The sequence below is a fragment of the Trichechus manatus genome, unplaced genomic scaffold (genome assembly GCF_000243295.1).
Source record: "Trichechus manatus latirostris isolate Lorelei unplaced genomic scaffold, TriManLat1.0 scaffold00094, whole genome shotgun sequence".
NCBI classification, from domain to species: domain Eukaryota; kingdom Metazoa; phylum Chordata; class Mammalia; order Sirenia; family Trichechidae; genus Trichechus; species Trichechus manatus.
The window spans coordinates 7,614,649-7,629,747 of NW_004444030.1; the positions used below are offsets into that span (position 1 = coordinate 7,614,649).

Here is a 15,099-nt window from a genome sequence, read left to right on the forward strand (position 1 = left end):
CTAAAAGTCTGAATTCAGGGCACTAACTCTAGTGGAAAGGCTCTCTGTCAGCTCAGGGAGATCTTTGTCTATTTCAGCTTCTGGTCCTCAGTTCCTTGGTGATCATCATGTGGCATCTACCTTCCCCTTTGTCTTTCCTTCTCTGTAACTAATCTGCTCTCTTTATACTGGTTTAACATAAAAAGGTGATTGGTTTAAGACACACCCTACTGATATGACTTACTAACATAACAAAGAAAATGTTATTCCCAAATTGGATTACATCCACAAATACAGAAGTTAGGATTTACAACACATATTTTGGCAGGGACATAATTCAATCCATAACTTGAGCTCTGGAATTCAAAGAGTTCATGAAATAGGGACTATAAAAACCAAAAAACCCATTGACATCGAGTTGATTCCAACTCATGGCAACCCTATAGGACAGAGTAGAACTGGCCCATAGGGTTTCGAAGGAGCACCTGGTGGATCTGAACTGCTGACCTTTTGGTTGGCAGCCTGAGCTCTTAACCACCGCACCACCAGGGCTCCAGGGACTATAAAGTCATGGTTAAAAGAGGTTCTGGAGTCAGACTCATTGGGTTTGAATCCCAGGTCTGCAACTTTCTACCTATATGATCTTGGGCAAGACACTTAATATTTCTGAGCATCAGTTTCCTCATCTATTAAAATAATAAGTTACCTCCCTTATAAATTTGTTTTAAAGACTATGTGAGAAAAAAACAACTCAAAATATTCCTGACACATAGTAAATGCTTAGTACATGTTAGCTATTATTCATGTTATTTCTCCACAGAGCAAACCTGACAATCTACAGGGTAAAAAAAATAAACATACATTCCTCATATGGGTTTATGACTGAGTTCAAAGGGGGGTATCAGGTGTTACACACAGAAAGAAGGGAATTCCCTTCCACATCTGGCATAGCTGAACTTGTGTGGTCCTCAAGACTCTTAAAATGCAAATTCTACTTCTTTTTGTAAGTTTGATTTTTATTCCATGGCCTAGGCAGGAGGAACAAAAGTATTCTAAGGCCCTTTATTTTGCAGGGGCTCCGAAACCAAAACCAAACCCGTTGACGTCGAGTAGATTCCGACTGATAGCAATCCTATAGGACAGAGTAGAACTGCCCCATCTGGTTTCCAAGGGGCACCCGGTGGATTTGAACTAAATGTTACTACCTTCTGCGGAGCTACTGTGCTATGGATAACGTACTGGCATCTGAAGGAGAGGAGAACACTGGATATACATATGCCTTTTGGGTTGCCTTTGACAGTATCAATAAGTTAACAGAGGCCAAGTTAGGACTGTGTGTATGATGTGGCTTGCTCATGTTTGGAACCTTGAAAATGGGCAAATGACTGGCAATCGTCCCTAAAAGTAGTGCATCCCCTTCTCAACCAAATATACATCTTACCTATGAATACAATCAAGGCCATGCCAAATAGAGCTGAAATTCACAGAGAAGACTTGATGAATTGTCTGTACATAGTCTACCAACCAGGGAATTGCTACTGTGATGTAAAATTTGTCTCCTGGCAAGTTGTGACCATGGTTTCCTTTAGGAAATTTTTTTTTTTCAATTATAGCAATGTAGGAGTGCAATGCAGGGATACAGATTCTGAAGAACTGCAACTCAGGTATTTCAATCCAAAGGGGGAATTTCTACACCAAGTATAAGGCAAGTACTGAGACTAGTTTCCTGGAGGGAAAGGGGCTTTCACGTTTTAGTGGGAACAGGATGCCCTCTGCTGGACACTGGGGCAGTCTCTATGTGGCACTGCAGACAAGGTTGCCTTAAGAAATCCTACGACATTTTCAGAGAAAGTGATACTGGGGAGTAAAGTGGCATCAAACGAAAACTTCAGTGCTATTTTTCTAAATATATCCAGTAATCACAGACTACGGGAATACAATTATAGAAAAAGGTTCAAGGTGAGGGGAAAGGGCTGAGTTAAAAAAAAAAAAAAAAGTCTCATACAATTCCTTTATAAATGTAGCACTGAAAAACCAGCCTCCTTTTCTTCATATCTCCACAAATATTTGATTAACAATAAAAATACATGGGAACACGTTATAGGCCATACCAGGGAGGCTTAGAGCCATATTGTTAATAGGGAGACAAGAAACAGATAAGATCACCTCTCCAACCATACATAGTGTTTTCTTGTTTGACTGAACACATTTCAGGTCATTTCTCTCAAAATGAGATTAACCTTTGCTCTCATGTCTGAGGGGGTGGTAACAGCTCTGGAGGAGGTCTCTCTGTGGTAGACCACATAGCAGAATAATAAAAGGAAAGCCTTCTTTCTACTCATCTCAAAGAAACAGAGCTAAGTATAAGAAAAACTGTCCAAAGGAGGCACCCCCAGTGTGAGCAGAACTGCTTAATACCCACACACTTGTTTTTTTTTCCCATTCTCCCACTCAGGATAGTCACAGGTCCTTACCTGCGGAAGTCAAGCAGTGCCAAGGAACAGGTTTGAATTTGAAGGTCGGGCAGTCTTCCTGAAGGTTGGGTCTGCCTGCTCAAACTCTACCCCTACCTAATAAATAAATAAAATGGCACTTAATATGTCTGAAATTGCCACAACTATTGTCATTCCTTCTCTTTTTCAAATGTGTTTACGTTCAAATGTATGGGAGGATCAATGGGCAGAGAGCTACAGTAAATTATTAACATCCAATAGTATACTTCAGTACCATATTAGTTAATTGTTTCCCCAGAAAGCATGGCCCAGAAGAAATGGGAGCTAGGGCAGGTGAAGTTTGATATGCAGAAGTGAGCAGACAGAAGGGTCTGGGGAGAGGAAGAGGCCTAGATGGAGCCCTGGGTAGCCAGGGGTTATAATTAGAAAAGACATCAAACATTTGACCTTTGGTATGATGGTTTGCTCTTACTCTTTATTAATACTAAAAAAAAAAAAAACAAACCAAACCCGTTGCTGTCAAGTCGATTCCAACCCATAGCGACCCTATAGGACAGAGCAGAACTGCCCCACAGTTTCCAAGGAGCACCTGGTGGATTTGAACTGCCAACCTTTTGGTTAGCAGACATAGCTCTTAACCACTATGCCACCAGGGTTTCCTTATTAATACTAGTGGTGTTCAACTCTAGCTGCATCTTAGAAAAACCACCTAGGGATTAAAAAAAAAAAAAAAAAAAAAACACTGATAGCTGGGTCTACCCTGTACCATTAAGTCAGAATTCCTGGAGGTCAAGAGGACAGTGGCAATTTTTTAAAGGCTACCCAGGCGATTTTCATGTGAAGCTACAGTTGATATTCACTGCTCTGTAGGTTACATCTTCTCCAACACTGAGCACAAGGCTGCCTAAGCAGCTAACCAACCAACCAAAAAGCATACCCTTTTCATTTGGCAACTTGCTATCTAAGAGTTAAAATGACAAATTACAGGCCAAGGGCACCAGTTGCTAAATACTGGTTCTGTAGGTGAACGAAGGTCAAAGACAGCCCATGTAAAGCAGGCAATGACTGGAATCCATGGTTGTAGGACTGTGAAAAACCTTTCTTAGAGAAGTTTGTCTTAAATTACATAACCTTTTAGGTGTTAGGAACATTAAGAAGCCACCTGGTTTATACCTTCATCTACAGGCATGGGATGACAGAAAAAGAAGCCTAGAAACTGGAAACAAAAGAAAAAGCAAACAAACAAAAAAAACCATGCCACCTTGAAGTACTTTACGAAGATATCTGAAGATTCACTAAAATTTTAGGGGGAAAAAAAGCTCATACTCAGGTAAAATGCTATCTAAGCCAATCACTAATTTAAACACAAGCTATTTATTCTAAGAAACTACAATAGGAAATTCTCAGTATGTCCTTATCACTACAATTCCATAATCTCATATCCTTAATCCAAATTTCCCTCATTTCATTAATCTTATTTATCAAAATTTTTTGTTATAATCTGTTTAAATGTCAGGTTTATGCAGAACTCCACTGCTGAGGAGAGTCAAAACAGTTTTCAGTTTTAAAAAATCACTTGCTATGTAGTATTACTGAATTTGAATAGATCACTACAAAGTTACCTGGAAGCTGGACTTCCTATTCCTAGCAGGGCACGTAGCTGGTAGGACCTGAGCACCTCCTGACACCTGGAGGAGGAGCTTTCTGACCTAAACTCATTCAGAAGGTCTACTGGGCTATGCCTGACCCTCCAAAATCAAGTAATAACAGAAGTATTCAATATAGGTACTCCATCTTTCTTAAGCTACCCTGAGGAATCTGCTTTTGTGTGGAAGCCTGCATATTTCAAGAGAATTGTTAAAATACATACATATTTAGTCTCATTCACACCTTCCAAATTGTCCTTTGAATTCTGCAGGCTTTATGACTTGCTGTATTTTCTGTGGTCTAAAAATCTATGCCAGACAGAAGGTAACAGCTATATATCAGTTTCTGGTTTCTTTTTACCTTTCTGTCTTGATCATTGTCAATAAACACATACAGAGAACTGTGTTGAGCACTGGAAATACACAGAAGCATGACGTGGTCTTTGCTCCTAGACATGCCAACAATGTTCTTGGTTTACAAGGTTTACAAGTTTATAACATTAAGGTCCCATGCCTCTGGTAAAGTCAATAGAGGGTTCAGAAAAAGAAGTAATCACAGGACGCAGGAGAAGTCTAGAAAGGCTTCACAGAAGAGGGAAAGTTGAGCTGGCCCTAAAAATAAGAGTGACGGAAGAAGGATGACATGCTAGCCAGGGGGAAAGGAATTCACTAAGGCTGTGGACTTCTCCCTCCTGGAATTATATTAATAAAAGCATCCTCTCCAAAAACAACTTGAGAGAAATAAATAAAAAACATTTAAGGGCATTTTGGGTTATACGGGAAGAAAATGATAACCAATGGTACAAAACCAGATGGTAAGTAGAAGTTATTGGATAGAAAGTGCAGGTATAGGAATGACGTTAGGAATTCATTTGCAAAAACCAGTTTTATTGCTCCCGACAACCCTTGACAAAGGGAGAAATTACTAAAATGTTAGATAAAACTGAATCAACATTTTTACGAAAATTAGACTCCCACAGCCCAGAGATTCTCAATCCAAAAAAACATAAAATGAACACAGGCATTTTATCTCTTTTAGGCACAACATCAAATACTTCCTACTGTGCTTGTTTTTCTACAGGTAAAATAAAACTAACCCTAAAGTGTTCAGGATAAACATTTTAGACTACTTGGCCGGTAGAAGGTAGGTCTATACACTGGGGGGAAATGAGGGAAAGTGAGCTCCTTCAGCTTCCAATTTCCAACAAAGATTTAAAAGCTAGAAGCAAAGCAGAAAAGGTCACCTTAAGAAAAGGAAAATCAAACTGCCAAGATTTATTTAACTTTTTCTTTCACAGTAAATACAATAAGTATGTAATGTAAACACGTGAAATAAAGTACAGGGATCAGAAAGACAAATTAATTGCTTCCACACTGTACTGCTTCCTGATTCCATTTGCAGCATGAATCACATGGTTATGTATACAGGCTGTCCCCGGGTTATGAACGAGATCCGTTTCCAAGTCTGTCTTTAAGTCGAATTTGTCAGTAAGTCAGAACAGGTACATACAGTTCTTATTTAGTGTCAGTCAAATGTTTGTCTTAGTATATAGTATATATTTTACCTTTCTATGCATATAAAACACTTAAGAAACACTTCATGAGCATCACAAAGTAGTGCTTGCGTTCGTTATTACGAACCACTGTATTTAACTCGGATTTTTAATACAATAGGCTTTATAGCAGTCCTGACGCTCTTAACCCAGGGACTTACTGTATTGGAAAAATTAAAGGCAGTATTCATTTACATTTACTGACACACCAGAGAGCCTGTGAAATCCAACAATGCCATACGGAAGTCTGATCTTTTCTGTTGTAAAAAAACTAAAGCTGAGCACATGTCCATTTATCCATTTACTCAAGGCTTTTAATGTAGGAGCATAAGAATGAACTAACATACAAGCTTTAATATGCCTGTGGAGGCAGAAATTAAATTGTGCCTCTTTCCTCTCTTTAAAGAAAATAAAATTAACGAAATTAGACGCAGAGCTGCCCGACACTGGCCAGGACAATGCACAATCACAGTGAATTCCTATTTCAATAAATCCCATGAAATGCAAAACACAACAAAGGGCTGCCACTGGTGCTGTGCCCCAACGGTCCCCCTAGATGTAATGTTGCAGAATCACGTAGGGTTTTCAAGGTTCTTTCCCAGAACTCCAGACTAGGAAAAATGACCTAAATAAATGGTGAGGCTCAAGAACCACCTTGGTTTAAAAATCTGTTTCTATCCTTGAATTCAGTAATAAAGAGTATGGGCTGCAATTTTCTGTGATTACTCCAAGAAATTAAAATGACCTGTTTTCTTTCTTATCAGATGACACCTACCAGGTGAGAGGTACACTCTGATAATAGATGTCTACTGCACAGTATGGTTCAGTAATGACAATCAGTGTCATAAGATTTGGAGCTCAGATAAGGCTGCTTCAGATCTAGAGATCAGAGAGCGCTGGGTTTGCCAAGTATACCCCCTCCCTCACTCGGCCCCAAATCAAAGGCTGTTACAAATAATTTGCAGTCCTTCATTCCTTGATACCCAACAATCTTGAGAAATAAGTACCTTAGATACTCTATCCTTATAGTGAGGGAGCAGTCAGCTTACGCTGAACATGGATTCTTTGCAGGAGAAATGCTACTCTGACCAGGTATTTTGCTGCTCTTTGCCCAGGCAAAGCTAACCTTCCTGTATTGCAGAGATGGAGATTTTTAAATGTGTTTGTATAGTATCACGTGAAAAACTCCTTGACAACAAGTACCATTCATTTTGTATCCCCAATCTATAGCACTTGGCACCAAAACCAGCTGCTGTAGAGTCCATTATGACTCTTGGCAACCCCATGTGTTACAGAATAGAACTGCTTCATAGTTTTCTTGGCTGTAATCTGAAAGGAAGCAGATCGCCAGGCCCCTCTTCCATGGCGCTGCTGGATGGGTCTGAACTGCCAACGTTTAGGTTAGTAGTTAAGCGCAAACCATTTGCACTACCCAGAGACCTCTGTAATTTATTGTGCTCTCACTAAAGATATGCACAGAACAGAGAAAACCAGAATCAGGTTTTAAAACAGATACAAACTGATATTCCCAAGGAATCCCTGGATCAGTCATGACCTTTTTTGTGCTGTATTACAATTAAGTTGTTGCTCATAAGGGTTTTTACTTTTTTTTACAAGTGAGATGATAAAAAAATCAGTATTGTGCCACTTTAATTAGAAAAAGCCACTCCTCATGGACCTCTATTACTGGACACTTTAATTTACCGCTGCAAAAAAGGGGAGGGCTTTAGCTGCTGTGAAGGATAACATGCAGATAGAGCAAGAGATTTCACTTAAAATTCTTTTCCCTGTAGTCAGACCACATGTGCCAATATTTGCCTTGGAAAAAAGGAATCAAGTATTTAGAAGTAAATGCCAGAAATCTTTAAAGCAGCCAGTGGGAACCCAATCTATCTTCACTCTCCAGTTATCATTCTATACCGTACAGACTATTGCCTATCCACTGCTTCAAATTTGTCCCAGGTATTCCTTTATTGGGGATCCCAAAGAGCAGACTTTTTATATGGTAACTAGCTATTCCTTCTCTTATCACTTCTTTTCTCCTCTCTTGGGATCAATTTCTGTTGAAAATCCCTTCTCTGAAAAGTGAAGGATGGAAACTCTAAAAACTAGATTCATCCTATTTAGATATTAGAAACAATTATCCTTAGGGAAATAAGGCACCTATGATATGACCCCAGATTTACTATAGGAACAGTACTGATATTGGATCCTGTGGGGACTCCCAGATATGAACACTACATTCCTGTCACAGGCCAGCCTGCATCATGAGCACTGCTGTGGTAGTCTAACTCACAGGCAGATTAGAGGCTCCAAAAAACTCAAAGAAATCTAGGTAAAATTCTTCCTTAAAATAGAAAGTCACAATATCAATCTGGTCTCTGTCAACCTCCTCATTCTTTCAAGTAATGTTTTCATAGGTGAGTGAGGAAGTATGAAAGAGCATTAAACGAGAAGTTAGGCAACGTGGGTTCTAATTCCAGCTCTATTACTTACTGGCTATGTGACCTTGGGCAAATCATTGTATCCCCCTACCAGTCTCAGTTTCCTTATCTGTAAACTGGGGATAAAACCACCTGCCTTGTCTACCTCACATCGTGATTGTGAGGATCAAGTGAGATAATGGATGTGAAAATTCTTTGTAAACTGTCAAATGCTATATGTAAAGTAATAGTTATACTTATTACCATATAATTACATCCTTATTGTCTATTTGACTAGAAGTGCCCCATGCAGGATGTGCTTTGAAGCAGACAAAACTAAAAAATAGCTGCTAGAAATGTACACTTTCACTAGGGTTGTTGAAAAAAGTAAATTCTCAATTTCCTCACAGATAGCTTCAGAACACATTTTTTTAAATGTGATATCATCTGAATCTACCAACTGACAGAATTTTCTTTAAATATGCCCTATAGAATTATAGCCTGGTCAGTTGATACCCTTATACGTGAGTCTTGAATTCAAGAAATAGTATGCTAAAACTTAAATAAAATAACCTCCCCTCTGCAACAAAGTTACAATTTTTGTAAAGGAAATAAAATGACAAAGTTAGAAGCATTGTATATAATAAAATTAGGTCACAGTTCCTTAAATGGTTGCCTTTTTCCTGAGATATCTCCAGGACTGGGTCCTAGTCCTGTGAAGTGCTTTACAGAAGCTGTCTTGCAGGAGGTGAAAGGGACATGTGAGTTGGCAACTAGGCTGTGCTCATTTTCAGCACTAGGATTTGAACAAGGTCTGTGAGGAACTGCCAAATAGCTTTGGTGGAGAAGCCTGTATGGCCCAAGAGAAGCTTGCTAGTTCCCTGATGGCAGGTCAGAGTGTGGATGGAGAACAGCTTAATACAGCCATCCATTCTAGGGATTTTTAATTCTTCTTATAAGTTTGTTCTGGTCTTCTCCGGTCTAGTAAATAACTGAATGGAAGAAAAACAATAAGATGTGGAGCAATATATCTACCCATGCTTTAGGGCCTTTCTCTGTCTATTTGCAAAAAGTTTACATGCAGAACAGAGACACAGGTAAGAGGTGAATGTGATTGCCTTTGACTAGCCCAAAGCACTCAGATTCCAGTATTCATATCAGAAGACCTTTATTACAAATGCTACAAGCAATGACTTGGAGGGAGTCATGCCAGTGGAATCAGCAGTTAACATGATGGTTGTCCTTTGGGGCCACAGGTGTGTTGCTAACCTCCACTTTTCTTCCTGACTTGCTTTGCTTTCCGGGGCTTGAGGATGGTGTAGTTTGCATACACTGTATATTGATCTGACAGGAAGGGGACATAGAATGCCCGTAGCAGCTTTGAAGATCTGAAAAACAAGAGAAAAAAAAGAATTTTATCATTTGAGAGAACTTACTAACAGCACTGAAAGTGATTAAAGGAAATAAACTAAGTGCTATGGTAAGGATTATATTTTATATAAGTAGTACCAAAAAGCCTGTTATTAGCTAACAGATCATGATAAAAGACTTCATCAAGACCAAGTACCTTGTTACCTACTCCAAAAAGAGTCTCCCTAATAAAGCACAGTATCTACTTCAAAACAGCACCAGGTCTTCACTTTGCATTAGAACATGCCACAGAAGTTAGAGGTCAATCAAAGGACTGCTATTACTGAAATAAATTCCTAACACTCAAATGGTTTCTGCATCTAAGAAGCTGTAGAGATGCCAAATGCTCAAATGACCCTGACTCCAGTTCTAAATTTTCTTAGAGAGGTGAAGAAAACTATGTCCTGGACTTACTGTGCACAGTACCAAAATGGTGTTTCAGTAATGCCTGAGCGAAAAAACAGTCTACACGCAAGCTCATGCTGTGATATGCCCGTGGCAAATGATAATAGTTCTACCTACCATATTTTCCACAAATAACGCACCCGTGTAAATAATGCACCCACACATACAATGTGTGTAGTTTGCCTAGGAAAATAATGTGTGAGGGGCTTGCACGTTTGGAAAAAACACATAACGTGCACATTATTTGCGTAAAACTACGGTACTTCTGAAACATAAGAACAAATGAAAACCTGAATTTCTCACAAGCTTCTGAAGAATGTGAAAAACAGCTAACATTTATCGAACGCTTACTATTAGACAGGCACTGGAATTTAACACTTTTAAATATATCATTTAATTCTTCTAATAACCCTGTGAGGAAAGTGATACTATTATCCCCATTATATAGATGGGAAACTGAGGCTTAAACAGATGAAGTAACCTGCTCAGGGTCATACAGTTAGTAAGTGATAGCGCTCTGATTCAAATTCAGATCTGACTCAAGAGTCTGCACTCTTAACTACTATGGTTTATCTTGTACCCCAGGAACAAGCTACCAGGACTCATCATTTCCTAGAAAAAGAGGCAGTGATAGTTTCATATTCTATATGAAGTACTGTTTTCTGATTGTGATTTCTGAGTCTGAAAATCAAAAGGTGGCCCAGTTACTACCACCCTAAATGAGGTAGCTGAGGGGTGTTCCATTAGTCCTTTTCCAGATTCTAAACTTGTAAATGTCACGTCAACTTGACATTTGTACTGGCAGCCTACCCCTGGGTTTGGCAAACTACTCTAATGCCTGCACACAATGATATCATGCTTGGCACACACACCTCTCAGAGATTTCTTCCCATTTGGGACACTGGCAGCGCTCTCTGCTCAACAGCGATGCACTTTACTTCAACAGCTAACAGCTCAAGGACTTTGATAAAGAAGAGAGGCTTACAAGAGAGGTGAAAATGAGATCTGAGTTTAATTCAATTTAGTTCAACCACCAGTGACTAAGCACCATATAGAGTACTGGGTTAAGTGCCAGGGATACAATAATGAACAAGATGGCCCCTACCCTCAATGAGGAATTCAAAGTCCAGTTGAATATATGGTTTGAATAACCATCTTGCTAAGGACAAACCTGGATCTGACTCAGATATACCGAGAGACCCTTCCACCCCCAAGACAAAACAACGTTAGCCTTAATTTTTATTTTAAAAATAAACAGGAAGAAACATCCTGATTCTGCTATCATAAGAAATTCACCAATAAATTCTAAATAATACGCTCAGGAATTAAGGAAGCATTACTAGTTAAGACTGAACACAAAACTATGTAAAAGGTGGGGACTAAATATAAGGGGAAGGTGAAAAATCTATACGAGAGCTTGGCACTTGAAAAATCCTTATTAGAAGATGAACTCCCTTTTCTCCTGTAGATTCTGCTTATAATCTTTAATAACATTATCTATCTTTAATATATGAAGCCACCAAATTTCTTCTAAAAGATTAAGTGAGGAAATAGCCAGTGTATATTTGGTCCATTCTCATCTCTGAGCTGGAACGGGAAGATTCTGTGATTTTTTTTTTAACTAAAGGAACAGATTGGTTTGAGTTCATTGAACTCTTTTGTAACACTATAGCTGCTGTTCTAGATAAATTTCTTTTTTACCATCAATAGCTTTAATATATTGAGCATGACTAGGGTCTTTTGAGTTTCTGTCATATTGTACTATTACTAAAAAAAAAAGTAAGTCAAATTGGTTACTTGCCTTTGTGAAGGAAAAGAAGAGCCGACCATTGGAAAGACGTGTGTGCACACATCCACACACGGAAACAAAGATCAGACTGAATCGTAAATGAGAACAAAACTAATGTTTACCAAAAATCATACGATTCTAGGAAGATAGTGGCAAAAAGAGGCCATCATTCCAACCCTCCCCCACAAATACGACAAGGAAACGGTGCTCGGCTTTGAGGGACTCTGAATTGGGGAGCAGAGGAAAGCAGTGGGGAAATGCAGACAGGCAAGACTCAACAAATCAACAATAAATCACATATGGTAGGAAAATTGCTTCTCCCACCGTCCCTGCTCCTCCCCCTAGCCACACAGGCCACTGGCTGCTGTGAACTGGGGAAGTGGCCCCAGAAAACGAGCCTGCTTTCCTAATCACCACAGCCCCTGCCTGTACAAAGAGACAGGACTCCAAACTTCTGCTCTAAAATCAACAAGGCAGACCTCCCCAGGGGTCCATTTGGAGTGTGCCAGCACTTCCTCACATGGACACTGTCAGCAGCAAGCCTATTGTGAATTGCTACAGATTGCCCATGTAGTGGATTCCGTTCTCATAGTCAACACTCTACCTGCCTTCCTGTGCACCCCATAGCTCAAGCCTCTGATACCAATAGAACAGACCTCCTGGGGAGTCAGGACAGGTCTGTTTGCTCTCCCTTTCAGTCACTGGCTGAGGACTGCTGACTGAGGCTGCTGTGTGCTAGGAAGCAGGTATCTTTAGTGGAGGCTACACACACAGCCAACATACTACTGGGGTTGGGGAGCGCTCTGATATCAACAAGGCAGACCTCCCTGAGGATCTGTTTGGAGTGTGACATCCCCTCTCCCACCCGGACACTGTCATCTGCAAGCCAGCCGTGAACTGCTACAGAAGGCTCCTGCAGTGGAATCTGCTCCCACAGTCAGCACCCTACCTGCCTCCCTGTGCACCTCATAGCTCTGGTCTCTGAACCCAAGAGGGCAAACCTCCCTGGGGGTCAATTAGGGTTAGTCTGCCCCCATTTCTGGCTGGTGCTGAGGACTATGACTGAGGCTGCTGTATGCTAGGAAGTAGGAGTCTTGAGTGGAAGCTTCACTTCCAGCCAATAATCTACCAGGGGTACTCTGACAGCAACAGGGTAGACCTCTGTGGGGATCTGACCAGAGTGTGACACCCCCTCCCATGTCTGGTAATTGCCAGGCTGTTGCAAATTGCTACAGAAGGCCCTCCACGGTGGAGTCTGCTCTCTTAGTTACTATTCTACCTGCCTCTCTGTGTACACTATAGCTCAGGCCTCTGAAACCAATGGGACAGACTTCCCTGGGGATCAGTGTGGGTTGATCTGTTCCACTTTCCAGTGGGCGCTGAGGACTGCTGACTGAGGCTGCTGTGTACTGGGAAGCAGGCATCTTTAGCAGAGGCTATACCCACAGCCTACATACTATGAGTGGGCTGTGATAGCAAGAAGGCAGATCTCCCCGGAAATCTGTCTGGAGTGTGACAACCCCTCCCTCAACCAATAACTGCTGCTGCACTAATATGAACTCCTAGAGAAGGTTCCCTACAGTGGAGTCAGGAAGTGGGTCGCCTAAGTGGAAGTCCTCTCGGGGTATGTCAGCCCCTCCTCCTCCTGAAATGGAGGAAAGTTCGCCTGTGCTTCCACAGAATGTCAGCTCAGATATAAGCAGTTCCCACAGAACAGGGAAGGAAGCTTCGAGCGAAACAGGAGGGCAACACCCAACTCTGAAGGGGGCTCACTGGGTGTGGGTTTTCCAACTAAAAACACGAGTGCAGAAACAGAAAAGGGAAGGGAGTAATAACCAGAAAGAGGACTGCACCCCTTGGTGGACAGATTGATTAGTACACAATAACTCGCCTGAGTTGTGGTGCCTGCTAGTGGACAGACTGACCACAGTGTGTTCTCTGGGGAGTTTGGGAGAGACTGAAAGTTGAAAATCAAGATCTGGAAATTTGAATGCTGATCAAATCAGGGAAGGAGAAGGACCTATCACAGAGAGGGAGAGAGTGGTAAGCAAAGGCCAAAGGCTCTGCCTGCCTAAGAGTTTTTTGTAGAAAGTAGTGTAGGCAAAAACACCAATACTGGGGAAAACTTAGAAAGTTAATGTCTTTGAAAATTCCAGTGCCCAAACAAAAAATCAAAAGACACACAAACAACAGAGAAATAATGGTCTATTTGACAAAAAGTGTATCTAAAGATGACCAAAGAATGAAAAAAATGGAAGAATATAATACCACAACATTAATTAAAGAATTAAGGGAAAACATGAACAAAGAGCTAAAAGAAAACAATGCATGAACAAAATGAGGATCAAAAAAAAAAGAGATATTGCAACTGAAAGGGACAATAACTGAAACGAGAAACACAACTGAAGGCGTTACCAAGAAGACTTAATCAGGTAGAAGAAGAATTAGTGAATTAGAGGATAAGATAGTTAAATTACAGATGCTGACGAGCAACAAGAACGAAGGCTCAAGAAGGCTGAGCACAGTTTAATGGAATTATGGGACAACAACAAGAGACTTAATATACACATCAAAGGAATCCCAGAAGGAGATGAGAGACAGAAAGGGATGGAAAGAATATTCCAAGAAATAATGACAGAAAATTTCCCCACTCTAATGAAGGGCATGAATCTACAAATCCAAGAAGCTCAAAGAACTCCAAGCAGGAAAAACCCAAAGAAATCTACAGCGAGACACATCAGAGATAGGCTCTCAAAAAGTAAAGATAATGAGAGAATCCTGAAAGCAGTGAGAGAGAAGCAAATGGTCACATACAAAGGATTCCCAATAAGAGTAAGTGCTGATTTCTCCTCAGAAAAACTGGAAGCCAGTAGGCAGCGGAATGATATATTTAAAGTGCTGAAAGAAAAAGCTGTCAACCAAGAATACTATACCCAGTGAAACTATCCTTCAAGAACAAGGGTGAAATTAAAACATTTCCAGACAAACAGAAGCTGAGAGAGTTAATATCCACCAGACTGGCCCTACAAAAAATATTAATGGGAGTTCTGTAGATGGAAGGGAAAAGACACTAGAAAGTGATTCAAAGCTGTATATAAAAGAAAGATCCTTGATAAAGAGAAATGCATGAATAAGTATCAGGGCTAGTATAAGGTGTTTATGCTTGATAATTCTAAATGTTTTGTCCTTCATGTTTTTTAATAATATACAAAAAGCAAGGATAAAATAATGTTACGGGACACAAGAAATATAAAGATGTAATTAGTGATAACAGCAACAAAGGGGAGGGAGGAATGGTATAGATATAGAATTTCTTGTATGTTACTGAACTTAAGCTGGTACCAACTTACACTAGAATGTTATAAATACAAGGTGTTAAATGTAATATTCATGGTAACCACTAAGAAAATATATAAAAACATACACAAAAGGAAAGGAGAG

General features: G+C 40.2%; 1 protein-coding gene across 3 annotated transcripts in view; it reads right to left on the reverse strand.

Moving 5' to 3' along the window:
* Positions 1–2,517: 2,517 nt before the first annotated feature.
* Positions 2,518–15,099, reverse strand: part of ALG9 (ALG9 alpha-1,2-mannosyltransferase) — a 124,850-nt gene continuing 112,268 nt past the window's right edge. For 2 of the 3 annotated variants that reach the window (XM_023736970.1, XM_023736972.1), the window contains 2 exons: positions 9,324–9,442; positions 2,518–2,549 (listed from right to left, as the gene is read on the reverse strand). In XM_023736970.1, the coding sequence (XP_023592738.1) occupies positions 2,533–2,549; positions 9,324–9,442 (136 nt within the window). In that variant the 3' untranslated portion in view covers positions 2,518–2,532. Of the gene's footprint in view, positions 2,550–9,205; positions 9,443–15,099 lie in introns of those variants that run through there. The other variant, XM_004382497.2, reaches the window with a different exon arrangement.